The 27,649-nt window shown below is 51.3% G+C and overlaps 1 protein-coding gene across 6 annotated transcripts in view; it reads right to left on the bottom strand.

Annotated features, from left to right (window-relative positions):
* Positions 1 to 27,649, bottom strand: part of Megf11 (multiple EGF like domains 11) — a 171,190-nt gene that overhangs the window by 19,787 nt on the left and 123,754 nt on the right. For 5 of the 6 annotated variants that reach the window (XM_048332641.1, XM_048332644.1, XM_048332642.1 and 2 more), the window contains exons 9-16: positions 23,898 to 24,072; positions 12,697 to 12,817; positions 12,057 to 12,220; positions 10,468 to 10,570; positions 7,868 to 8,014; positions 5,412 to 5,546; positions 1,553 to 1,681; positions 303 to 431 (exon numbers count right to left, since the gene is read on the bottom strand). In XM_048332641.1, the coding sequence (XP_048188598.1) occupies positions 303 to 431; positions 1,553 to 1,681; positions 5,412 to 5,546; positions 7,868 to 8,014; positions 10,468 to 10,570; positions 12,057 to 12,220; positions 12,697 to 12,817; positions 23,898 to 24,072 (1,103 nt within the window). The remainder of the gene's footprint in view (positions 1 to 302; positions 432 to 1,552; positions 1,682 to 5,411; positions 5,547 to 7,867; positions 8,015 to 10,467; positions 10,571 to 12,056; positions 12,221 to 12,696; positions 12,818 to 23,897; positions 24,073 to 27,649) is intronic. The other variant, XM_048332643.1, reaches the window with a different exon arrangement.

The following is a 27,649-nucleotide window of genomic DNA, read 5'->3' as shown; positions in this document are numbered from 1 at the left end:
GGAGCATGGGGGAGGGGAGGGAGACCCTGCACCAGAGCCTTCTGCACCACGCTGCCAGGGCAGGTGGGGCGTCGGAAGCAAAGGCCAGGCCAGGCCCCATCTCCTTGCTTCCTTGCTGTGTATGGAGAGTCTGTCCTGGCTGACTGTTGGGGTACTTAACAGGCCTGCCCCTCTTCCCTCCACTTTGGAGTCCAGCCTCTTCCCTCCCTCAGGACAGGGCTGCAGGCAATGGCTGTGCCCAAGATGGCCAGTAGGTCGCAGCACAGGATTGGGAGTTGTGGCGGCCAGGAGGCGGGGCTTACGCTGGGTGCAGAAGAGGCCCGTCCAGCCCGGTGTGCAGTGGCAGGTCCCATCCTCAGCGCTGCAGGTGGCTCCGTTGTGACAGCTGCACGTGTGGAAACAGGCAGAGCCCCAGAACCCGGGGGGGCATGCTGCGAGGAGTGGGTGTGCAGACGGTGAAGGCAAGGTGGAGAGAGGAAGGGGAATCCCACGTCAGATCCAGGACGCCAGGAGGGACCTGCTGGCCTTTCCTGGCTCTTTTCACTCGCCTGCCGATGGCTCAGCCAGCGGGGCTCCTGTGTCCCCTCTGGGAGGACTGGCTGACTGGAAGCGTGTGGGTAAACACTGGCTTACAGTGTGTGTACTGTGGGTGCCAACTTGATAAGCCTTTCCACAGGGCGGAGACTAGGTCCCCTCCCCCTCAGACTGGGGTTCCTTCAGAGGGGCTGTTGTTATCTGTGCATCCAACAGGGTCCACCGTCCAGGCCTGGAATGCCCAGGACATCATCTATCAATATGTATCATCATCCATAAAAAAAATTCCAGCATGGCTGGGTGCTGGTGGCCCACACTTGTAATCCTAGCTACTCAGGAGCTGGAGAGCTGAGGACTGTGGTTCAAAGCCAGCCCCAGCAGGAAAATCCGTGAGACTTTTTGTTTGTTTTTTTTGCCAGTCCTGAGGCTTAAACTTGGCCTGGGCACTGTCCCTGAGCTTCTTTTGCTTAAGGTTAGCACTCTACCAACTTGAGTCACTGTGCCACTTCTGCCTTTTCCAAAATGGAACCCAGGCAAGCACCCTACCACTGAGCCACATTCCCAGCCCTCCATGAGATTTTTTTTATCTCCAATGAACCACTAGTCAGAAGCAGAGCTGTGGCCCAAGTGGTAGCGTGCTAGTCTTGGACAAAAGGACTCCGGGACAACACCGGGGCTCTTGAATTCAAACCCCTGGACCAGCATCCCACATCTTGATCCTTCTTCTGCCCCATACAAACTAACTCAGGCTGCTCCTTGCACAGATGCTAATGGAGTATTAATTCTTGGGATTAATAGTGTTACTGGGACTGTCAACAATACCAATACCTTTAACACCAGCAGTTAACAATGTGCATGGTCAGTCTTAGTAATCCATCACATTAGCTAGAGAGCAAAATGGGAATCAGGTGGCATTGCTATGTGCAGAAGGAGGTTTCAGCCCTGAAGCGGGAGGTGCTAGGGCAGGGAGGTTCTGACGAGCATTTGCAGGGTGGCCATTGGAGGTGGGGGGGCTTACCCTGCGAGCAGTCCTTGCCAATCCATCCAGGGAAGCACTGGCAGGAGCCATCGATGGGGCTGCAGGTCCCGTTGTTGGCACAGGAACAGAGCTGGGCACAGTCCTGCCCAAAGTGCCCTCCGGCACACACTGCGGGCACAGGGCATGCTGGCACCTGCCCTCCCACCCACGCTGCCACCCGCAGCTGCGCCCACCCAGAGGGTTCTGGGCCACGGCCGCAGTCGTCCTTCTTCACCTAACCACTTTGTGCCCCTCACATCCATCCTTGCAGCGTGCAGGAAGCTGTTGGGAGCTCTGACCGAGGAAGGGGTTGGAAGTGGCGGGGCTGGGTGGGGCTCCTCTGGGCACAGCCCAGTCCCTGTGCTTTCCACTGCATTTTGCTGTCTCTCCCCCAAGCCATGATGGATAGAGGGCTTCGGATAGGCCGGGGGTGTAGCTCAGTGACAAGAGTACCTTATGACTCTGGGTGAGGCCCTGGGCTTCACCCTGATGCTGTGCAAATGCTTCCCAAATAGTAGTTCACTTAACCTTGTAATGCTGTCATTATTATATAGCCTCATTACTCTATAGGTCACACCGCCTTATAGATGGGGAAATTGAGGCACCAGAGATGTTTAGCAACTTACTGGCTCATAGCCCGTGTGTGTGTGTGTGTGTGTGTGTGTTTGTTCCTGGGTGCCATTCCTTAGCTTTATCGCTCCAGGCTGACACTTTACTACTTGAGCATAGCTCTACTTGTGGCTTTTTTGGTGTTAATGGGAGATTAAGAGTCTCATGGATTTTTTTTCCCTGTCCACGCTGGCTCTTTGAATCTGGATCCTCAGATCTCAGCTTCCTCAGTAGCTAGGATTACAGACACCAGGGCCTGGGCAGCTCAGTACTTCTGAGCCAGCCATATCAGCCCAGCTGTTTCCCCCTCCTTGAAACGGGGGGAGGAACCATCCTGCACTGCCCTCTGCCCTTGGTTAAGGGGTCCCCTGATTTGCAGACAGGCTCCCACTGACAGGAGGACCCCACCATCCTTGTTTGCAGTCCAGACTCACCCTTCAAAGCTTCCAGAAAAATCAAAAGTCCCCTAGAATCATTTCCATGGGGAGCCAGGGTGGGTGCTGGAGCCGCCCTTACCCCCACACCCCTAAATCTCCACCCCCAAAAAACAGACTCTTGAGGCTGTCCATCAAGACAGTCTCTTCTTTTAAGTCTTTCTCATATATACAAGGCTGACAAATTCACCCACAGAGCCGCTAATGCGATCAGTCTAATACATTAATTGGTCGACTTCTTAGTTGAATCAAGAGCCAGGCAGGGGTGGGTGGGCAGGGCAGCTGGGGATAGAAGGCTCGTGCAAAGAAAACATCTGGTTATAGATTTAATCTATGTTTAATGATTCTGCACAAGTAGTGTCTGTAATTTGTAACTCGTTGGAAAGCCAGTCATTAGAAAAGTGTCAGTTCAATTTTTTACAAGGTTTGAGACTTAACCAGGGCAGTTGCCATTAATAGCAAACTCCATTAGATCTATATGTGGAAAATACTCATTAGGCCAGTGGGTAATAAATCAGACAACGAGGATGCGAGAGGGACTCCTCTGGCTGCCTGGGCCCTAATTTAGACCAGGCCTAGCTGTATTGACGGGCTGAGTCTCTGATGTTTAATAAGTAAACCTCAGCCTGCCAGGTGATGATTAAGCTCTCCTAGGAGGGTTTCAAGCAAATGAAACTGTCACATCTGTTTCCCTAGGGTCCAAACTTCCCATGACCTCAATGCATCACGGAATCAACTTTCCACTCATACATATTAACAGACCTCCCCGACTTAAATAGCCAAGCTCAGCAGGGATCATTCATCAAAAGAATGGGTTTCCCCTGAGAGGGAGTGAGCTCTCCATCAAGAGAAGTATTTCAGCCGAGGCCAGATGTGATCCTCGCTGAGGTGACCTTGCAAGTTGCCTTGAGCTCTACATTTACCTCCGAGCCCTTGAATTCCTCCAGCTGGTATTCAAGGTTGTGAGCCCAAGATGTGCTCAAGGCCCCAGCCGACATTGGTCGGCCAGCTTCCCCTTCCATCACCAGCCATTCACGACTGGCTCGGCAGGCTCAGGTCCGGTCACTGAGCTTCAACCAGGCTGTGCCTTTCCCCCACAAGGCCTGGAGCCCAGCTGGAACACTGCAACTCCCCAGACTGTCCACAAAGCCTGGGCCTAAGTAGCCACATGTGAGCGGTGAGGGGCGTGTGTTGGGCCAGCTCTTGCCTTCCCACTTCTTGCTCATGGTGAGGAATCTTTGTGAATGGCGTTATTAACACACTTGGGGCATCACTGGGAGCTGGTGGCTCCTGTCTGTAACCCTAGATACTCAGGAGGCTGAGATCTGAGGGTTAGCTCGAAGTCAGCCTGGGCAGGAAAGTCTGTAAAACGCTAGTCTTCGATTAGCTGCCAGATATGCCAGAAGTAAAGCCATGGCTCAAGTGGTAGAATGCCAGCATTGAATACAAAAGCTCAGGAACAGTGTTCAGGCCCGGAGTTCAAGCCCAGTACCAGCACGCACACACACACACACGTACACACACAGAAACCACCAGTATAGCCAGGTGCCATTGGCCCACACCTGCCATCCTAGCTACTCAGGACGCTGAGATTTGAGGACCCACATTTGAAGCCCTCCCAGGTAGGAAACAATTCATGAGATTCTTCTCTTCAATTAACTACTAAAAAGCCAGAAGAGCTGTGGTTCACATGGTAAATACCAGCCTTGAGTGAAAAGCCTCAAATAGCATCACTAACTAACTAACTAAATAATAACCAGTAGCACTTAAAGCCATGATGGGAATATTTACCTTGCAGAAATCTGCAAGTGTTACGAAGCATGGCATTTCCAGGGTGACAGTGATCAAGATGCACTGTCCTCATACACTGACATGTTGTAATAAATACCCTCCAAACAGAAGCAAAGCATGGCTCTTTTTTGCCAGTCCTGGGGCTTGAACTCAGGGCCGGAGCACTGTCCCTGAGCCTCTCTGTGCTCAAGTCTAGCACTCTACTACTTGAGCCACAGCGCCACTTCGGCTTTTCTGTTTACGTGGTACTGAAGAATGGAACCCAGAGAGAGCTTCATACATGCTAGGCAAGCGCTCTACCATGAAGCCACATTCCCAGCCCAAGCATAGTGTTTCTGTATAGGTGGCCGGTGTGATGGCACCCCAATACTAGTGAGCTCTATCTCCCTGTCCGACTCCTGCTGAGGGTGGTGGCAGCCTGGAGGATTCAAGGGCCAGGCAGGGCAGCATTCTGAGCTCCAGGGAACTCTGGGAATTCTGTCTCCGGCCAATGCTTCTCTTGCCTTTCGCTGTGCCTGACACTCAACACAGACCACCTGGTATCTCCTCTGCTGGGTTCCTGTTCATGTCATTTTCCCTGCTTTTTTTTTTTTTGTGGGGGTAGGGGTCATGGGGCTTGAACCTAGGGCCTTGTTGCTGCCCCTGAGCTCTTTGCTCTAGGCTAGCACTCTATTTCTTTGAGCCACAGCACCACTTCCGGTTTTCTGGTGGTTCATTGGAGATAAGAATCTCACAGACTTTCCTGCCCCGGCTGGCTTTGAACTGCGATCCTCAGATCTCGGCCTCCTGAGTAGCTGGATTGCAGGTGTGAGCCAGCACTGTCCAGCTTATTTTCCCTGCTTTTAGCTAAGCCCATTGGGAGTCCAAATTCATTTCTGCTACTTGCTAGCTCTGAGAGCATAGGTGTCACTGCACCTCTCTGCGCGTCACCCTTTCACTGTGCAATGGCGTTGTCTCATGCCATGTGGTACTCCATCATCTTCCCTCCCTGCCTGCCCGGTGCTTTCCCTGGCTGGAGACAGTACCTTGATTGCAGAGGGCTCCAGAGAAGCCCGGGAGGCATTCGCAGGCGCCGCTGATGTGGTGGCAAGGCCCGCTGCTGTGCACGCACAGGGGGCAAGGCTGGGCGCAGTCATGGCCATAGAATCCGGGGGAACAGACTGAAGGTGCGAAGGAGAGGGTGATCAGTAACAGTGGGAGCCCCAGCCAGGCTGGCCACCCCTCCTGTTCCATATGGCAACAAAGGGAGGTCCTCAAAAAAGGTGGGAAGAAGGGGCTGGGAAGGTGGCTTAGTGATAGAGGGCTTGCCTCGCATGCATGAAGCCCTGGGTTCGATTCCTCAGTACCACATGCACAGAAAAAGCTGGAAGTGGCGCTGTGGCTCAAGTGGTAGAGTGTTAGCTTTGAGCAAAAGAAGCTCAGGGACAGAGCCCAGGCCCTGAGTTCAAGCCTCACGACTGTCGCCCCCCCCCCCAACCCAAAAAAAAAGGGTGGGAAGAAGCCTGGCTCTGTGGCTTACACCTGTAACTAGCTGGGGAGCTGAGGATCCCAGGTTTGAAGCCAGCCTAGGCAGGCAAGTCCGTGTGGCTCTTACCTCCAATTAACAACCAAACAAGGCTGGAAGTGGAGCTGTGGCTCCTGAGATAGAGCACCAGCCTTGAGCCCAAAGAAAATTTGAGCAAGGGTTGGGGATATGGCCTAGTGGCAAGAGTGCTTGCCTCGTATACATGAGGCCCTGGGTTCGATTCCCCAGCACCACATATACAGAAAATGGCCAGAAGTGGCTCTGTGGCTCAAGTGGCAGAGTGCTAGCCTTGAGCAAGAAGAAGCCAGGGACAGTGCTCAGGGCCTGAGTCCAAGCCCCAGGACTGGCAAAAAAAAAAAAAAAAAAATTTGAGCAAGAGTGCAAGGTCCTGAATTCAAGCCCCAGTACTGGTGTGCACCTGCACAGGTACACACACAGTGTAAAGAGTTGCATCTTCTACTTGGAAGGCCCAATTCATTCGTTTATTAGTAATATTGTTTTGTGATGGTACTGGGGTTTGGATTGAAGATCACAAGTTTTTTTTTTTTTTTCACTGCTATATAAATTTATTGGGAATGTTATTCACATCTAATGTCACCTAAAACATCCTATAAACAATGAATTATCCTCTAAAATGCAGAAGTGATTCTTCAGAAATCATTGCATTAGCAATAATTAGTAAGATCATATAATTATATCTATATTTTGGAATGTCCATTTACTGTCATGTGGTGTAGTGGAATTTTTTTTTTTTTTTTTGGCCAGTCCCGGGCTTGGACTCAGGGCCTGAGCACTGTCCCTGGCTTCTTTTTGCTCAAGGCTAGCACTCTACCACTTGAGTCACAGAGCCACTTCTGGCCATTTTCCGTATATGTGGTGCTGGGGAATTGAACCCAGGGCTTCAAGTATACGAGGCAAGCGCTCTTGCCACTAGGCCATATCCCCAGCCCTGGTGTAGTGGAATTTAAGGGTGTAATTGCACATGGAAGGTACAGAAAAATATTTGCTGCTGAAATACTCTTTATCTTCACAACAGTCATATTCTTCCTGACTGCAAAGGACCTTCAGCTAAGGTCTGAAACATAAACCCCAGGCCTCTCAATGCAGTAATTGGTGGGTATGTGTTTCTATTTGTACACCTAAGGAACTTTATAAGAAAAAGTATATCTTGGTCTGGGAATATGGCCTAGTGGCAAGAGTGCTTGCCTCGTATAGATGAAGCCCTGGGTTCGATTCCCCAGCACCACATATATAGAAAACAGCCAGAAGTGGCGCTGTGGCTCAAGTGGCAGAGTGCTAGCCTTGAGCAAAAAGAAGCCAGGGACAGTGCTCAGGCCCTGAGTTCAAGCCCCAGGACTGGCCAAAAAAAAAAAAAAGAAAAGAAAAAAGAAAAGAAAAAGTATATCTTTAGTAAACAAGCACAACATTACTGTCAACTATTTTGCAAGTTTAAATATTATATACAAGTTTGCTAGGCAGGTATTGCACCATTTGGGCCCACGCTCCCAGCCCTTTCTGCTTTAAATTTCTTTTTTTTTCAGACAAGGTCTTGCAATTTAGTCTTTGACTACCTCAGGCCCTGATCCCCCTCCCTCTGTGTCCCAAGTAACTGGGATTGCCAGGCACTGGTGACTCATACCTGTCATCCTAGCTACTCAGGAAGCTGAGATCTGAGGCTACAAATCCAAGAGACTCTGGTCTCCAGTGAATCAGCAAGTAGCCGGAAGTGGATGCTGATTCAAGCGGAACAGCACTAGCCTTGGAGGGAAAAAGCTACAGGAGAGCAGCAGGCCTCAAATTCAAGCCCCAGTATCAGCATACACACCAGAAAGTGGCAGGGGGTGGGGAGGAAGCAAGGATTACCAGCTCCCACTGGGAAGGGCTGGGGAATGGGGCGCTGTCTGAGGTCTTGAGGTCCTTGGTTGGGGCGGGGAGGGGGTGGGGGCTCAGACTTACTTCTCTGACATAAGGGTCCTCGGAAGCCAGGGGCGCACTCGCAGCTCCCGTCCTCGGGAGAGCAGGAGCCGCCATTCTCGCAGCTGCAGGAGATGGAGCAGTTGGGGCCCCAGCGCCCCGGGGGGCATGTGCTGTCGCAGTGGACGCCTGTGGGCCCGAGGCGGACATGGGTCAGTGGGGAGCGTGGGCGAGCGGGGAGAAGGGGTGGCTCTTGCCTTTTCCACCTTAACGGGCCCAGGCCTGGGAGAAGCGGACATGCGCAGTGAGTGCCTTTATGGGGAGCATTGGTGTTAGCCCGAGGGCTTGGGGCCTGGCTGGGCTCGGTTGCAGTCACCTGGGCAGGTCTTAAGAGCGTGGTGGGTTCTTTCAGGATCTTTACATCATAGTCCTCAATATGATGCATATATGCTGCACCATATATCCACTATTGTTATTTTTTTTTAAATGAGTTGTAACCCAACAGATTGATTTTAAGGAACTTCAGTTGGACAGTTAACAGCTGAAGAAGGGCCTGGATAGAATGTCTCAGTGAGGAGAAATAAGCCAGATGCCGCATGGCTCACACCTGTAATTCTTCTAGCCACTTAGGAGGCTGAGATCTGAGGATTGTGTGACAAGGTGGTGAGCTAGTGGAAAGTCATCTTCAATCAAGCAACAAAAAGCTAGAAGTAAAGGTAAGGCTCCAGTGGTAGAACAACAACGGTGAACAAAGAAAGCCAAGCAAGAGTGCAGTGGGCTGGGAATATGGCCTAGTGGTAAAAGTGCTGGCCTCGTATACATGAAGCCCTCGGTTCGATTCCTCAGCACCACATATATAGATAGAAGCCAGAAGTGGCGCTGTGGCTCAAGTGGTAGAGTGCTAGCCTTGAGCAAAAAGAAGCCGGGGACAGTGCTCAGGCCCTGAGTCCACGCCCCAGGACTGTCAACAACAACAACAACAAAAAGTGTGGAGCCCAGAATTCAAGCCCCATTACCTGGGTGGGGGAGGGAGGGAGAGAGGGAGAGGGAGAAGGGAAGGGGGGGAGGGAGTAAGAGAGGGAGAGGCAGAGGAAGAGAGAGAGAGAGAGACACACACACACACACACAGAGGGGTTGTGGCAAAGGTAAGATCTATGGTCCTTCTGAGCTTAAGTAGGGGAAATCTCATCCTGAAAGTTAAGAAAGAATTTTAAAAGGCCCTAGGCTGGAAGCCCAGGGCTGAGGGGGTTTTCCTCGCAGGCAGAAAGGCTCCTTGCCTGCTAGGCATTAGATGAATGGAACAGAGACCCAGGAGACTGGGGCTTTGGAAGATGAGTATCTAAGGCTCTAAGAAGAGCAGAATTAGTTTAAAAATCATGTCTGCCTTGTTATAAGGACATAGGCCCCAAGAAAGAAAGAGGGAGAAAGACTTAGGCCCCTGCAAACAGGCAGCGGTAGTGAGAAGAGTAGCAGTGGGACCAATTTGAAGCCTGATGCTCAGGCCCACCTGGCTAGGAGGGGGAGGGGAGGCAGAGGAAGGGGGTGGGGAGAGGCAGCGTAGGAGGGCACAGCTTACTCTCCAGGCTTCCCTCCCAGGAATGGTTCAGTTTTTGTTACTCTCTGGGAAGCAGGGTGGGGACTTCCAGGGGTGAGGGATGGTGTTGTGTGTGTGTGTGGGGGGGGGGGGGGGTCTTTTCCCAGTGAGAATCTGGCAGTTCCATGTATGGAGCTCACTGTGTGGGATTTCAGGTTAGCAGAGAGATAAACCCTAGATGGACATCAGGGGTTGGCATAAGTCTAATGCTTTAAAAATCGTACTTGATGTCATTAAAATCTGATCAGCTTCCTCAAAATAGAGACAATGAAAAATTAAAGTCGAGCTGAGCACCTGAGTAGCTAGGATTTTAGGCATGAGCCACTGGTACCCAGCCTTTATTTTTTTATGTTTATTCAAGAAATAGTTGCAGGGGCTGGGAATATGGCCTAGTGGTAGAGTGCTTGCCTCGTATACATGAGGCCCTGGGTTCAATTCCCCAGCACCACATATACAGAAAAAAACGGCCAGAAGTGGCACTGTGGCTCAAGTGGCAGAGTGCTAGCCTTGAGCAAAAAGAAGCCAGGGACAGTGCTCAGGCCCTGAGTCCAAGACCCAGGACTGGCCAAAAAAAAAAGAAAAGAAATAGTTGCAAACAAAAACTGGGGCTTGAACTCAGGGCCTCATGCTCTTTTATTTATTTACTTTGTTTTTCCTCAAGTGGTAGAGATCACTTAGAGCCACAGCTCCACTTCTGGTTTTCTGCTCGTTAACTGGAAATAAGAGTCTCATAGACTTGTCTGCCTCGGCTAGCTTTGAACCATGATCCTCATATTTCAGTCTCCCGAGTAGCTGGCATTATAGGCCTTGAGCTGCTGGTGCCCAGCTTCCATTTTCTTTCTGAGAAAACCAAGGCTCAAGGGAGGAAGCGGGCTGTGGCTCCACGTGGTAGAGTGCTAGCCTTGAGCACAAAAGCCCGGGCTCTGAGTTCAAGCACCACAATCAACAACAACCAAAGAGTGTCAAAGGGGAGAAAGGTCAAGGACAGTCGAGAGGTGCAGGGGACCCGTTCCCTAGGACCCAGGCGCTCTGGCTGGGCGGAGGTTACCTGTCCATCCCGCCAGGCAGCAGCAGTGGCCTGTGACAGGGTCACAGCCGTCGGCATGGCTGCAGTCGCAGCGTTCAGTGCAGTTCAGCCCAAATGTGCCGTCCTGTGGAGCAGAGGGGAGAGAAAGGACCAGAACGTTCCAGGCTGCTATGGGCTTAGGGTGACAACCCTGAACCACAACCCCTACAAATCGGAGAAGACTCTTTATCTCCAACAAACTAGCAAAAACCTGGACGTGGAGGTGAGGCTCAAATGGTAGAGTGCCAGCCTTGAGTGTAAAAAAGACAAGGGGAGGGCTGGGGATATAGCCTAGTGGCAAGAGTGCCTGCCTCGGATACACGAGGCCCTAGGTTCGATTCCCCAGCACCACATATACAGAAAACGGCCAGAAGCGGCACTGTGGCTCAAGTGGCAGAGTGCTAGCCTTGAGCGGGAAGAAGCCAGGGACAGTGCTCAGGCCCTGAGTCCAAGGCCCAGGACTGGCCAAAAAAAAAAAAAAACACAAGGGGAGTGTGAAACTTGGGAGTTCAAAGCTCCAGCACTGGCACACACACAAAAATAAAATAAAATAAAATAAAATGGTCAAAGTCACTCCAAATAACTAGTCATATTAACAACAGAATGGGGTGTGGAGAAGACGATAATTTCGCCTCACTTTTCAAGGCTAGGCGCAGAGGGCTATAAAGATTAGTGTTATAATTAGTAATGGAATGATGACAATTTAGTTAATATTAAACTGTTAATAAAGCCGGGCGCCGGTGGCTCACGCCTGTAATCCTAGCTACTTAGGAGGCTGAGATCTGAAGATGACAGTTCAAAGCCAGCCCAGGCAGGAAAGGCAGTGAGACACTTATCTCTAATTAACCACCAAAATGCCAAAAGTGGAGGCATGGTTCAAGTGGTAGAATGCCAGCCTGGAGTGAAAAAGCCCGGGGACAGTGCCCAGGCCCTCAGTTTAAAAGGCCCCAGTACGCCCATCATAAACAGTCAACGATAACACAGGTGACACACGTCCTCTGTGGGGGGTTGACTATGGCTTATTCCTTGCCTCTGGGGGAGAAAATGATAGCCATCATTGGTCATGTGCTCATAAGGTAACAGGATATGCAAAGTCAGGATCTGAATCCAGGACGCAAGAGTCCAACTGCACTCAATTTCACGGCAGATGGTTTAAATGATGGAGACCCCCCAGTGAGTAAGTCTGGGTGGTTCTTTCTGGACAGTACCCCCAAAACCGGATCAGGAAAGTACTGACTCTTGAGACACATTGCCAGGACATCGCCTGTCGAGGCAGGGCCTCTGCTGGCTCGGGGACTGTCCTGTGCTCTCCTGAGCACGATCCTGGGACTGCATCCGGTAACAGTGCTGATCCTAAAGCAGTGGGGATTGGGGTGCCTGGTTGTCATGTCTGCCCAAGACTTGCCGGTTTACAGATGGGAAGGTTGAGGCCAAGGGAGGAAAACCTACACAGAAGTGAAGAACAGCTGTGACCTGAAGCAAACTCCATCACCGGGCCCAGTGCTCTCTTGTCCATTTCCCAGAATCTCCCCCCCATCCCGCCCCGGGGGAAGGGGCAGGGGGGGACTCACCGGGCAGGGCAGCTCACAGGTCTCCCCCAGCCAGCCTGGGGTGCAGGCACAGGAGCCATCGGTGGGGCTACAGGACGCCCCGTGGGCACAGGTGCAGCTCTCGTTGCAGTTCAGGCCCCACGTCCCGCTGGGACAGGGCAGCGAACAGTCCAGGCCCTGCCACCCTGGGGGGACGGAACGGGGGCGCGGTCACCTCTCCAGGCTCTGCAGGGCTTTCTGTCCACTTCCCCAGGCCCGTGTGCCTTTGCCTCCCCACATTTCACAGAGAAAACAGCACCCAGGTCTGGAGAACTTGGGGCCCAGGGATCCCCATGAAGTTCCTGTTCTGCTGCGGGCAGCAGGGCCCCGGGAGGGAGCAGCAGCTGCTTTTGTGGGTTTCAGATAAGGCACCATTCACTGTGTAGCCCTGGCTAGTCTCAAACTCAGATCCTCTGTCTCAGCTTCCCCTGTATTAAGATCCCAGGTGTATACCATCCCACCCAGCTAGGCCCAGGCCTAAGGCAATGGCTGTGTCTCCTGTAGTGGCCTCCTGGCCCTGTAGGGGTGGGGGGAGGAGGATGGGGAGGAACTGCCTGGCCTAAGACCTGAAGCAGACCAATCACCGGGGCTGGAGGGCGGGGCTTGAGACGAGCTACTTTACCTTCCTTGCAAGTGCAGGAGCCATCCACAGGGGAGCAGATGCCACCATTGTTACAGCTACAGACCGATGAGCAGTTGGGGCCATAAGTGCCAGCTGCACAGGGGACCGCACAGACCTCTCCCTAGAAAGAGAAGGCATGGATTTGGAGATCAGTGGTGGCCCCATGCTGGGTGCTGTGGCAAGCAGAAAAGATGTCTTCATGTCCTCTTCCTAGACCTGTCAGGATAGTACAGGGGACTCTGCAGGTGGGCAGAGATGTGCAGGTGTGAGGACTTGATGGGATTTCCCAGGTGCACTCAATGCAATCACAGGAGTCCTTGAAAGTAGATATCAGCCAGGTGCTGGTGGCTCATGCCTGGAATCCTAGCTACTAAGGAGGCTGAGATCTGAGGATCATGGTTCAAAGCAGGCCAGGGCAAAAAAAGTCTGTGAGACCCTTATCTCCAATAAACTACTCAGAAAAATCTGGAAGTGGGGCTGGGGATATGGCCTAGTGGCAAGAGTGCTTGTCTAGTATACATGAGGCCCTGGGTTCAATTCCTCAGCACCGCATATACAGAAAACAGCCAGAAGTGGCACTGTGGCTCAAGTGGCAGAGTGCTAGCCTTGAGCAAAAAGAAGCCAGGGACAGTGCTCAGGCCCTGAGTCCAAGGCCCAGGACTGGCCAAAAAAAAAAAAAAAAAGAAAAATCTGGAAGTGGCACTGTGGCTCAAGTGGTAGAGCACTAGCCTTGAGCACAAAGAAACTCAGGGACAGCTCCCAGGCCACGAGTTCGACCCTCAGGACTGGCACAAAAGAAAAAAAGAAGTAGATGACCAAAGTTTGGTTTCAGCAGCTCACGCCTATGATCCTAGCTACTCAGGAGGCTGAGATCTAAGGCTCATAGTTCCAATCCAGCCCAGGTAGGAAAGTCTGTAAGACTCTTTATCTCCAATTAATTACCAAAAAAGCTAGGGAGGTGTGGCTCCACTTAGACACAGTGTCAGCCTTGCATTTAAAAAAAAAAAAAAAAAGCTCCGGGACAGTGCCCAGGCCCCTGAGTTCAAGTCCTAGCTTATATTGTCTTAAGCCATTAAATATTTGGTAATTTGTTACAGCAACCGTGGGAAGCTAATACAATAGCCCTTACCAAACGTACCCAGGGGGGCTAGGAATGTGGCCTAGTGGTAGAGTGCTTGTCTAGCATGCATGAAGCCCTGGGTTCAATTCCTCAGCACCACATATATAGAAATAAGCCAGAAGTCATGCTGTGGCTCAAGTGGTAGAGCGCTAGCCTTGAGCAAAAGAAGCTCAGGGACAGTGCCCAGGCCCTGAGTTCAGGCCCCAGGACTGGTTTAAAAAAAAAAAAAAGTACCCAGGGAACTGACCCCAGGAGTCCATGCAGCACAGAATTTAACTCTTGGCCTCCCGATCTTGTTTAGTTATTTTTTATTTTATTTTATTATTATTTTTTTTGGCCAGTCCTGGGGCTTGGACTCAGGGCCTGAGCACTGTCCCCGGCTTCTTTTTGCTCAAAGCTAGCACTCTGCCACTTGAGCCACAGCGCCACTTCTGGCCGTTTTCTGTATATGGGGTGCTGGGGAATCGAACCCAGGGCCTCATGTATAAGAGGCAAGCACTCTTGCCACTAGGCCATATCCCCAGCCCCCTGATCTTGTTTAATTCTTACCAACAACTCCATGACACACACAGTAAGTTGTCCCTGTGTGCCTGGATCACAGAGACAGGCTGGGCCAGGAGGAGATCTCAACACCAAGCACAGAGGCCTGCACCACAAGCCCATCTCCTTCCCTCGCCAGGCCTGACTGTAGTCTGTCAGATCCCCTGTTCTCTGGAGGACTCTCATTTCTCCAAGACTTAAACCTCGAGAATACATTCCTGCTTTGAGGGCCTCGGCCTGGGTTTCAACTGTAGGCACAATGCATGCCTCTTTCCTCTGGATGAAGACAAAGGGATTTATCTCCCAGCCCCATCTGTGCCCTCCCACCCCAGGTTTCTCGTGGGCCCAGCCGTGGGTCTGTCCATGGGGATCCTAGAGAACTCTTCCCAGCCTTGCCAGAGGACACGCGGCCTCCAGTACCTGCTGCGCCTCCTGGAGAGACCATCAAGCTAAAAGCACACGCTGCTGGCAGAGGAGAAAAGGGAAAAATCCAAGCGGCTCACCCCTGTGATCCTAGCTACTTAGGAGGCTGAGATCTGAGGATTTGTGGTTCAAAGCCAGCCCCGGCAGAAAAATCCATAAGACCCTTTATCTCCAATGAACCACCAGAAAAACAGAAGTGGTGGTGTGATGCAAAGTGGTGGAGTGCTAGCCCTGAGTGGAAAAACTTGGGAACAGTACCCAGGCCCCAAGTTCAAACCCCACAACCACCACCACCAACCAAAGTCTCATGGACTTTCCTGTCCAGGCTGACTTTGCACCTTGATCCTCAGAGCTCTGCCCTATGTAGCTAGGGGGCCACCAGAGCCCAGCTTATCTAGAGGTTTCTATATCCATCCCATCCCATCTCATCTCCCCAGCCCGTCACTGGGGAGGGGTGGGGTGGGGTGGGGGAGTTTGCACCTACCAGTCCTGCTCTGTGTCTTCATTCTGTGAATAAGACATGGCTGTGAACTCTTCCCCCCTTTTCAAAGACCTGTTAATTATAGATGCAGCAATGGCTATTAACACCCTGAACTTGATTTGAAGGAGCTACTGGCAGCCGGAACCCTTGGAGCTAGTCCTTGTAAAGAGATGCAAATCTCTCCTCCTTCTCCCACTTTCCTCCCTCCTCACACCGTGAGGTAGTGCCCGGTGGGTAATGAGTTATATGTTCTATTAAATTTGTTTCAAATGTTGTTTATTGAATTTTCTCCTCTGCAATATGCTGCTTTGTAGTTTGCTCCTGTTTGGGAAAATTAATCAACAGCTGGGCTTCTGTTGATCACGGTGCCCCTTACAGTGGGCAGGAGGTTAATGACAGACTTTTGGAGTGGGAGAAGGAGGAGGAAGAAGAGGAGGAGGAGGAGGGAGAGCATTTGACCCTTCTTCACTCAGAAGGAGGCTATTTGGGAAGTTTTATTTGGGGCTTCCTTAAGTGTGCTCCGGTCTGCAAGTAGGGGGCAATGTGGAGGGAGCAGATCTGGTTCTCTAGATCCTGGCTAAGGCAGCAACCTGCCAGCCCAGCGGAAGATCGGCAGAGAGGACATAAGGACCCGCAAGCAGGGAGAGGAGGCAGGATAAGTCAGGAAGGAAGCAGTTCCGAGCCTGAGTCAGACCACATGGGTTTCAGCATCCATCCACCCACCCATCTCTCCATCCACATCCATCCACCCATCCATCCATCTACCCACCCATCTCTCCATCCACCCACCACCCTCCATCCATATCCTTCCAACCATCCATCTATCTACCTACCTGCCTACCTATCCAGCATCCATCCATTCATCGAGTCATCCCTCCATCCCACAAACGTGCTGAGCATTGACAACCAGCCGGGCATTGCCACAACCTTGGGTCTTGCTGACTGTCATGATAGACCAAGGCTCTCTTCAGTGCCCATGTTCCTCAAATCTCCCCACCTTCCCACACGCCTGTGTGGCACCGTCTACTCTTGGAAAAGAATCACTTGGAAACTGCAGTACTCTCTCTCACTAGCTGTGAGTTCTGGGAGGGTGAGGCTAGGGCTTCACCAGCCCCCCAGGTGGCAATGCCTGGCCTGTAACCTGTGCTCAGTTCATGGTTCATGTGTGCAGGATTAATTCACACATCAGGGAATCGTGTGTGTGTGTGTGTGTGTGTGTGTGTGTGTGTGTGTGTGTGTGTGTTGATATTGAGGGGTTTAACTCACAGCCTTGTGCTCTTGTTCAGCTTTTTGGCTCACAGCTGGTGCTCTTACCACTTGAGCCACACCTCCAGTTCCAGCTTTTGACTGATTAACTGGAGATAAGAGTCTTATGGGTTTGTCTACTGGGGTTGGCTTTGAGTTGTGATCCTCAGATCTCAGCCTCCTGAGTAGCTGGGATGACAGGTGTGAGCCACCAGTGCCTTGTAGGACACAGTGTTAAAGCACTAGTGTGTCAGACACTGTGCTACTCCAGAAGGTACCAGGTGAGCACAGAGCTTGGATTTACTAGTAGGTGGCCGGGTGAAGGGACTTCCCTACTTGGAAATGGTCTGGGAGCCGCGCTGTCTGGTGTCCTCCACCACGGTCTCTCTCCCCTATGACTCCTGGAATTTTGTGGCCACCAGAGGGCGCCACCTTTGAGGTCCAGTGTCAGCTTGGTGCTAGCAGCAGGTGTGTGTGTTAAGCTTTCCTGTGTGCAAAGCCCTCTTGCCGGGCCCAGCAGCTGCCGTTCTCCTCCCTTCTCTGCCACTCTTGGCTCTGAGGCCCAGCCTTGTGTATGGTTTTTCCCGAGAAAGAGATGCACAAGCCACACCGCCAAGGAAGCACACGCCTGGCCCGCCAGCAGTCCTGGGGGCCTCTCCCAGGCACACCAAACCTCGCTGGGCCTAATTAGTGTGTCACTGATAAAGCAGCTGTGGATGGCATTTGCGAGGCTGGGGAAAAGAAACTCTGCATGAGACACGAGGAGCAGAGAGCCAGGGGGGTGGGAGAGGGGGTGGGGTGGGGCGGGGAGAAATAGAGGTCACCTCACATGGAGCCCCACCCTGCTTCCTTGTGCTTGGCTGGGATCAAGCCCCCAGCCTGTGGGGCCATCCGCCTGGCACCCCGATGAGAGAAAGGAACAGATGTTAAAAACTGAGAACACCTGCAACACACTCTCACAGCTGTCCAAAGTGGAATAGGCCACCAGCGACCTGAAGAACAGGTGAGGACACCTGTGCAGCTCCACATGGTGGGCACTGCACAACGGTAGAGCTGTCTGGCACTCGTTATAGATTCATAGACAGCATCGGTTTGCTGGCAAACATGGGATCTGGGGGCTGGTACCTTAGCTTTATCCTCAAGCCTGATGCTCTACCACTTGAGTCACAGCTCCACCAATTAAGGATTCACGACAGGAATAAAAGTCTGGGATGATAAGGTTAATAATCGTTCATAGTTCCTGGAATGACAGATTTTTATTTTTTAATTTCTAGTTTTTTTGTGTGTCAGTTGTGGAGCTTGAACTCAGGGTCTGGGCCTGAGATTTCCTTTTCTTTTTGCCAGTCCTGGGGCTTGAACTCAGGCCCTGAGCACTGTCCCTGAGCTTCTTTTTGCTCAAGGCTAGTGCTCTACTACTTGAGCTACAGTGCCACTTTCTGTTTATGTGGTGCTTAGGAATCAAATCCAGGACTTCATGCATGCTGGGCAAGCACTCTACCACTAGGCCATATTCCCAGCCCTGAGGATCATGTTTTAAAGCCAACCCAGGCAGGAAAGTCCAGGAGACTCTTTTTTTTTTTTTTTTGTGGCCAGTCCTGGGCCTTGAACTCAGGGCCTGAGCACTGTTCCTGGCTTCTTCCCGCTCAAGGCTAGCACTGTGCCACTTGAGGCACAGCGCCACTTCTGGCCGTTTTCTGTATATGTGGTGCTGGGGAATTGAACCCAGGGCCTCATGTATACGAGGCAAGCACTCTTGCCACTAGGCCATATCCCCAGCCTTCCAGGAGACTCATCTCCAATTAACCCCCAGAAAACCTAAAGTGGCACTGTGGCCCAAGTGGCTTCATGTATAGGAGGCGAGCACTTTACCACTAGGCCATATTCCCAGCCCAGAGGGTTACTAGCTCGGCACCTAGGAAAACCTTTTCCAATCATAATTAGGAAATGAGTGTGTGGTGACAGGGAAGGGGCAGGAGATGAGAAGCTGGCTTTCTGATCTCAGGGCTAACAGTGCACAGACTTCCTTTGAATGAGGAAACGGAATGAGAGCAGGAAGTGCCCACACATCCGGTCCCCATCACCTGCCTCTCATTTCCTGCCCACCTTCTTTCCTGGCTGCGCCTGGCCTTCTCTCTGTGGTTGCAGCTCAAAAGCCACCCCGAGAGGTGGCCACGAGGCAGCCACGCACGCCGTCCTCCATGGCAGGCCGGCAGGAGGGGAAATGTCCTTAAAGGACACTGGAAACCTTGTGTGGTGGAACTTCAATCACCGCCTCACGGATCCCAGCTTTCCTAGCCCCCCCCCGCCCCCGCCTTCCCAGCTCACGTTTGCACATGACCGATGGACAGACAGGAGCTGAGAAAGAGAGGGGAAAAATGCGGAAAGGAGTTTGTTCATTTGGGTGATGGAGTGCTCATTCCCCTCACCAGCAAACAGGGTTCAATAATGGCAGACAGGCCTTCAAAAAAAATTGCCGCATAAATAGATGAGCCCTTTAAGGTAATAGAAATGCTGTCATTCTGAAGAGAAATATGGCGTCTGAACTCCCCCAGGAGGGGGCACTGGGCCCTTCTCCCCCACCTCCCGGGCTCCCAGTCCCCATTACAGCCGGAGCTGGAGGGAGGCTCTGGAGGAAGGAAGGCTGAGGTCCCTTTATCTCCCAGCTGCAGGGGCTCCATGCTGGGAACCAATCAAGAGGCTCATCAGGCTGGCCCCCAGGTGAGGCCTTAATTAAGGGGAGGGGCACTGGTGAGCAGAGGATTATGGGGGGCTGAGAATAGGACTTGCCCCCCCCCCCCAGTGGCCCAGGAGCCTCAGGAACCTTGCTGTTCCCAGCTCAGAGGGGCTCCAACTCCCTCTGCTTGCTCCTCTCACCCCACTTGGACTTGGGCCTCCAATCGACTAGGCCCCATCTCCCCAGCCTCCTCAAGCAGGACACCCAAGGGGGCAAACAGCAAGAGCAGGAGCATCCATATTTTAAAGATGGTTGTAAGAGCTAACACGTGCTGGAAGATTATTCATACACAAGGCATTCTAAGTGCTTTGCATATACTAATGAGTTTAATTGGCCAATGTTCTTATGGATTTATTTTTGTTTGTGTTGTGCCAGTGCTGGGTCTAGAACTTTCATTTGGCTTTTTTCCACTCAAAGGCCGGTGCTCTTGGGCTGGGAATGTGGCCTAGTGGTAGAGTGCTTGCCTAGCATGCACAAAGCCCTGGGTTCGATTCCCCAGCACCACATAAAAAGAAAAAGCCAAAAGGGGCGCTGTGGCTCAAGTGGTAGAGTGCTAGCCTTGAGCAAAAAGAAGCCAGGGACAGTGCTCAGGCCCTGAGTTCAAGCCCCAGGACTGGCAAAAAAAAAAAAAAAAAAAAAAAAGGCTGGTGGCTCTACCATTTGAATCAAACTCCAGTTCCAGATTTTTTTTTTTTTTGTCAGTTGTGGGGCTCAAACTCAGGGCCTGGGCGCTGTCCCTGAGCTTCTTTTGCTCAAGGCCAGCACTCTACCACTGGAGCCACAGCTCCACTTCTGGTTTTCTGATGGCTCAATGGAAGTAAGAGTCTCATAATGGACTTTGCTGCCCAGGCTGGCTTTGAACTGCAGTCCTCAGATCTCAGCCTCCTGAGTAGCTAAGATTACAGGGATGAGCCACAGTGACTGTCCAGGCTCTGCTTTCTTAAAGCTTCCCTATTACGCTCCTTCAACAGCCCTGGGTGGGGAGGGAGGGCAGGTGGGAGGGGACAGTGGGGACAGCTGAGGACGCAGCCTCCCATCCGGCCACGTGGGCTCCTCATACCCATCAGCAGGTGAGACGAACCCAGCAGGTAAGGACCACCTATCGCACCATGGCGGAACCTGAGGCCCAGCTTGGTGAAGGATCGGGTCCAAGGTGACAAAGCCCAGGCTGAAGTCTCCAAAACCAGCTCTTTTAATTAGCCCTTCCCTAATTCCCCAGAGTAAAACCTTTTTAGTAAATGAGCAGAGATCAATTTACAAACCACCCAGCAGACAAAGGCATTGCTAATTATTACTGACTGGGGGTGGGAGCACTCTGTGGGGAGCCTCTGCTGAGTTGGAGCTGCTGACTGGTTGCCCCGGCTCCAGAGCTGCCTAATGGCAGGAAGTCGCTTTTATTCAGAACGGTGGGGGGGTCGGGGGAGGGGGGAGACAGGCGAGGAGGGCAGGAGCCACTGCTGATCCCCGGGCTCATTGTCCATTCCGTGACCACCTTCAGCGGCATCCTGCCCATGACCAAATATGGCTCAGGAAAAGCCTTTCTAGGGAGCTGAGCCAGGGAAAATGAATGGGAATTGGTGGGAGGGGGGATCTCAACGAGGCAGTGTGCCTCACAATCTATCTTCGTTCTGAGCCCCGGGAAGGCAGGACTCCCCAGCATCAAGCCCCTTCCTGCCAGAGTTCAAGGACAGGCAGTTATTTACATGGGCAGATGGGAAGCTAGGGGCAGGCTCCAGACTAGAAAGCCTTGAGCGGAAGCTGCAAGCCTCCCTAAGCCTCCCCAGCGCCCTGACTCCCCCTTGCTGAGGAGCGGTGATCAGCAGGTGAATTGGGGCTCACAGCGGAGCCCTGACAACATACACCATCGGATCAAAAAGCCCTCGAAGACATCTCAATGGATGCCCACACCCCCTCACTATTATTTCCCCAGGAGGAGCACCGTTTGCTGACACAGTACAAGGTTCAGGCGCTCACCCTCACCTGGGCTCTGTCCAAAGTGCTGAAACAATGTCTCCCCAGTCATAAGCTCCCAGAGGAATGACTGGCACCCACACCATTGCTTCTGCTCATTTCGCCCTGCTCTCTCTCTCTCTCTCTTTTTTGGTCCCTAGTGAAGCTTGAATTCAGGGCCCAAGCACTATCCCTGAGCTCTTTTTGCTCAAGGCTAGCACTTTACCACTCAAGAGCTGTAGCTCCACTTCTAGTTTTCTGGTGATTCACTGGCAGTAAGAATCTCATGGACTTTACTGTCTGGGCTGGCTTTGAACCATGATCCTCAGATCTCAGTCTCCTGAGTAGCTAGGATTACAGGCATGAGCCACCGCTGCGTGGCTAGCTGAGGTTTTTGTGTTGTTTTTTTGTTTTTAAATTAAATTTGTGCCATAATAGAGCTTGAATTCAAGGCTTTGCACTTTTGCTTGGCTTTTTTGCTCAAGGATGATACTCTACTACTTGAGCCACAGCTCCCCTTCCAGGTTTTCAGTGGTTAATTGGAGATAAGAGTCTCATGGAGTTTCCTGCTCAGGCAGACTTTGAACTTCAATCCTAACAGCTCAACCTACTGAGTAGCTAGAATGACAGCATGAGCCACCAGTGAGTGCCCAGCCTGGGATCAATCTTTTTATTTTTATTTTTATTTTTTTTATTTTTTTTTTTTGGCCAGTCCTGGGCCTTGGACTCAGGGCCTGAGCACTGTCCCTGGCTTCTTCCCGCTCAAGGCTAGCACTCTGCCGCTTGAGCCACAGCGCCGCTTCTGGCCGTTTTTTTTCTGTATATGTGGTGCTGGGGAATCGAACCTAGGGCCTCGTGTATCCGAGGCAGGCACTCTTGCCACTAGGCTATAACCCCAGCCCCAATCTTTTTATTTTTTGCCAGTCCTGGAGCTTGAACTCAGGGCCTGGGCACTGTCCCCTGAGCTTCTTTTTGCTCAAGGCTAGCACTCTACCATTAGAGCCACAGCACCACTTCCAGCTTTCTCTGTGTATGTGGTGCTGAGGAATCAAACCCAGGGCTTCATGCATGCTAGGCAAGCACTCTACCACTAAGCCACATTCCCAAACTCCGTGGAAGCAATCTTGAGATGTTACAATTCATTTCATGAGAACTCAAGGAAATGGACACTCCGGGAGGCAAGGCCGCTGGTCCTAGGCCATGTGGAGGGAGCAGATCAGCTAGGATCCTCCATCTGGCTCCAGAGACCACCGACTTCCAACTGCACAGACCACTTCCCACAGCACAGCAAAAAGCAAACAGAGTCCTAGCGTGGCAGGGGGAACCCCTGAGTGTAGGGGTGCTTGGGCCCACAGGGCAGGCCCCATTTCTCACCAGGATTCACCCTCCCAGGGTCAAGTTCCTCAGAATCACACCTCATGAAAATGATCATAACTTAGGAGGAAGTCATGACAAACAAACATGTGGAGGGAAATGTAGTCATCAGAGAAATACAAATTAGAGCAACATCCAGCAGCCGTTTTCTACCTAAGTCATTAGCAAAAATTTAAAAAAAAAAAAGGAAGAAAGCAAAATTGTTGTGAGCTGGTGCATGCCCAATGGATTTATATAACCCTGGAGGAAAGGAATATAGCCGCATCCATCAGGAGCTGTGACTCTGTTGTGCCCGCTGACCTGCGAATCACCCCAAGGAAATAATTCAACGGTGAGGAAGGGATGGGGGGTGGGGGTGGGGAGGGCACTGTTTGTACACAGATGTTCACTGTAGCATTGAGTAGACACATGCAAACAACTGTTTACGTAGCAACAAGGGAATGGCTGAGTAAACTAGAGATTCATCAGCTCCCGTAGTGTTACACAACCCTGTAAGTTGTGTGTATATGTGTGTGTGCACACACACATGCCAGTATTGGGGCTTGAATTCAGGACCTTGCATTTTTTTTTGTCAGTCCTGGGGCCTGAACTGAGAGCCTGAGCTCTGTCCCAGAGCCTCTTTGTGCTCAAGGCTCTACCACGTGAGCCACAGCACCACTTCTAGCTCTTTCTGAGTAGTTTATTGGAAATAGGGGTCTCACAGACTTTTCTGCCTGGGCTGGCTTAGAACCATTTTCCTCAGATCTCAGCCTCTTGAGTAACTAGGATTATAGGCAGGAGCCACCAGCGCCCAATGGCCTGTACTCTTGCTTGGCTTTTGCACTAAAGGCTGGTGCTCTACCACTTGAGCCACATCTCTGCTTCCAGCTTTGGGGTGGGTAATTGGAGGTAAGAGTCTCACAGACTTTCCAACGTGAGCTGGCTCTGAACCGTCATCCTCCCATCTCAGCGTCCCTGGGTAGCTAAGATGACAGGTGTGAGCCATCCGCGAGCACCCGGCATGCAGCCATTTAAAATGAGAAGCTCCAGCAGCTTACATTTTGCATTCCGCTTTCTTCCATCGCCAAAAATGTGTGCAGAAGAAAGCGGGCTGCAAAACTGCTGAGTGCGCTGTGGTTATTACGATGTTGAATGACTCTGTGCATCAGGACACGGACAGGGCAGAACCGGGCACAAGGAGGTGCTTCAGTAGAGGGGAACAATGGGGAGGCCCCCCTCCTCTAGTTATAATCACGGTCTCCAGAGCATATAGGGCCACACTCCGGACTGCCAGAAGGTTGTGGAAGGGGCGTGGCGAGGGCCAGAAAAGCCAAGGGAGGCCCCTCCCACCTTACCATGAAGCCGGGGGCACACGTGCAGCCTCCAGTGACACTGTGGCAATCGGCGCCGTTCTGACAGGTGCAAGGCAGCTGGCAGCCATCGCCGAAGTAGCCAGCCGGGCAGGACTCGTTACAGTGGTGGCCAGACCAGCCTGGCTGGCAGGTACAGGCTCCGGTTACCGGGTGGCAGCTGAGCGGAGGGGAGAAGGGCGCAAGGCAGGATAGTTACGGATGCAGCAATGTTCCTCCCCCCTGCCCACCCCAACTCTGGTCTGCGTAGGTAGTGGGATTGCAGGATCTCTGAGGTTAAACCTCCTGCTTATCAAACATGCCAAGCCCATGTGTATGATCTTCTTTTTTTATTTTTTTTTTGCCAGTGCTGGGGCTTGAACTCAGGGCCTGAGCACTGTCCCTGGCTTCTTTGTGCTCAAGGCTAGCATACTCTGCCACTTGAGCCACAGCGCCACTTTTTTTTTTTTTTTTTGGCCAGTCCTGGGCCTTGGACTCAGGGCCTGAGCACTGTCCCTGGCTTCTTCCCGCTCAAGGCTAGCACTCTGCCACTTGAGCCACAGCGCCGCTTCTGGCCGTTTTCTGTATATGTGGTGCTGGGGAATCGAACCTAGGGCCTCGTGTATCCGAGGCAGGCACTCTTGCCACTAGGCTATATCCCCAGCCCTCACAGCGCCACTTTTGGCTTTTTCCGTGTACGTGGTGCTGAGGAGTTGAACCCAGGGCTTCACGCATGCTAGGCAAGCAAGCACTCTACCACTAAGCCACATTCCCAGCCCTGATCTTTTTATTTATTTTGGTCGGTCATGGGGCTTGAACTCAAGGCCTGGGCCTTGAGACTTATTGCTACCACTTTGAGTCCAGTGCCACTTGTGGTTTGCTGGGGGTTAACTGGTGATAAGAGTGTCATGGACTTTCCGGCCTGGCTGGCTTCAAACCATGATTCTGAGATCTCAGCCTCCTGAATAGCTAGGATTACAAGTGGGAGACTCTGGCGCCTGGCATGTATATGATCTTATTACTCTCCACAGAGGATCAGAGAGATTATGCATGTAAAGTCACATAGCAAGACCAGGATTAGAACCCAGAACTTCTCGTTCCCAATAAAAAAAAAAATACCAGTACTGAGATTGGGGCTTGAACTCAGAGCACCCAGCTCTCACTTGGCTTTCCCTCCCTCCCTTCCTTTCCTTCCTTCCCTCCTTCCTTCCCTCCCTCACTCCGTCCTTCCCTCCTTCCCTCCCTCCCTCTCTCCCTCCCTCCCTCCCTCCCTTCTTTCTCTCAAGGCTGGAGCTCTACCACATGGGCCACCCTCTTCTTCCCAGCTTTTTTTTTTTTTTTTTGCTGGCTAATTAGAGGTAAAAAAACTTCTGCCTGAGCTGGCTTCCAACCGTGAGCCTCACATCTCAGCCTCCTGAGTAGACAGGATCACAGAAGTGAGCCACTGGCGCTTGGCTAAAACCCACTGTGCTCTTTATAAAAATCTAGAGACCAAACCAGAGGTGGCCTGTTCAGTTCTTTGGGGGTGGGGTCCAGTGCTTGCCTCATGCCTTCCTCAAGATGGATAACTAATGGGGGGACAGGCAGGGGAAAACACACTGACATATGAGGCTCTGCAAATGGGAGGTGCTCCATGGATAGCCAGAGTCACTGCCTACCCAGGGAGCAAGCGCTCCCCCAGCCCCATCCATCTAAAGCACAGAACAGGCTTGCCTGGCCACTGGGCTAGAGGCAGGCGCTGCCTGGTGACCCAAGAGAAGGCAGCTACCTATTTGGGAGTGCGTGCCACTTTCGCTGTTTGTCCCATCTGCCCTGCTGGCTGGTGGCCCTCCTCTGGGGTCACCGTCAGGGCCCAGCAGAGCACACTTGGCAGATGAATTAGTGGACACTAACTGTGCACAGCCCAGCCACACAACTTCTCTTTGGGGGGTTCTCTCAGAGCAAATGAGGGGGTGGACAGAAATAGAAGAGTCTTGAATAGTAAGTGCAAGGAACTGGCAGTCAGTTTGGAAAATGTTTCATCTCATGAAACATCAAGTGTAAACCAGGACTGGGTGCCAGTAGCTCACGCCTGTCATCCTAGCTACTCCGGAGGCTGAGATCTCAGGATTGTGGTTCAAAGTCAGCCTAGGCAAGAAAGTCCAAGAGACTCTTATCTCCAATTAACCACCAAAAAGCTAGAAGTAGAGCTGTGACTCAAAGTGGTAGAGCACTAGCCTTCAGCAAAAAAGCTAAGAGATAAAGTCCAGGCCCTGAGTTCAAGCCTTAGTACCAGCACACACACATGCACACACACACACACACACACACACACACACACACACACAGCCTAAACAACAATTGGAAAACACTTTATCAAAACAGCGAAGATTAAAAAACTGCCCGCCAAGGTTTCTGAAGCAGCTTGAGGTTATGTATCAGAAGGCTTAACAATATTATTCCGATTCCTTTGTCTTGTAATTCCATTTCTAAGAATCTCTCCTAAGGAAATAATCATAGTTGTGGAGAAAGATTTATGCACAGAGATGCTCCCTGAAGCCTTATTTATAACAGTGGAAAATGGAAGCAATTTGAATAATAATAAATAATATGTAAGCAGGCTATTAAAAGCACCAGGCACCTTACACACATATTTCTAATCTTCAGTAAGCCGATTAATTAGTAATTTAAGCCTCTATGTCATAATGGCATTTGGAGGTTCTGTGACTAACCCCAGTGTCAAACAACCAGGTCACAAGCAGGTCTGTCTGTCCTGGTTCACTTCCTTGCTCGTTAGTGTCACATCTGACAACACACTGCTTGTTACATGAATTATGAATAAATAGAAGCGAGGTGCCAGAGGCTTGAGCCTGTAATCCTAGCTACTCTGGAGGATGAGGTCTGAGGATCATCGTTTGAAGCCAGCCCCAGCAGGAAAGTCCACGAGATTCTTATCTCTCCAATTAATCACCAAAAAAGCCGGATGCGGAGCCATGACTCAAGTGGTAGAGAACTAGCCTTGAGCAAAAAAGCACAGGAATAGTGCTTAGGCCCTGAGTTCAAGCCCCAGTACAGCACAAGAAAGAAAAGAAAAGAAAAGGAAAGCAAGAGAAGTGAAAGGGAAGGAAGAAAGGTCATTCTTTTCCAGAATATCTAATGGTATCATGTGAAATAAAACAGGAAACTGCATACTGCCAGGACCCAAAATGTGGAAAATACAGACATTGGTGAAGAATGAACCAGTTACAAGAGAATGCCTGTTGTCTCTTTAGATGTCTATGTACTGCCAGAGACCACGTCTGTAATCCCAGTCCAAACAGGAAAGTCTTCCAATTAACTAGCAAAAAAAAAAAAAAAGTTTCTACAAGTGTAGCTGTGGCTCAAGTGGTAGAGTGCTAGCCTTGAGCAATAAAGCTCAGGGACAGCGCTTAGGCCCTGGGTTCAAGCCCAGGACTGGTAAAATAAAGTAACAAATGAATAAATAAATAATAAATGTCTATAGATAGCCAGGCACTGGTGATTTATACCTATAATCCCAGTTACTTAGGAGGATAAAATCTGAAGATCATGGTTCAAAATGAACTAAGGACAGAGAAGTCTAGAAGATTCTATTTCCAGTTAAACAGCTAAAAAAAGAAGAAAAAAACACCCACCAATTTGGAGGTGTGGCTCAAGTGGCGAAAGCACCAGCTGTGAGCAAGAAACCAGAGAAGGAGCATGAGGCCCTGAGTTCAAGCCCTAGTACCAGGAGGAAAGATAAAAAACCACCGGTTTTCTCT

The sequence above is a fragment of the Perognathus longimembris genome, chromosome 23, assembly GCF_023159225.1.
Source record: "Perognathus longimembris pacificus isolate PPM17 chromosome 23, ASM2315922v1, whole genome shotgun sequence".
NCBI lineage: Eukaryota > Metazoa > Chordata > Mammalia > Rodentia > Heteromyidae > Perognathus > Perognathus longimembris.
The sequence above is the reverse complement of the archived record's forward strand: the minus strand, read 5'-3'. Positions and strand labels throughout refer to the sequence as shown.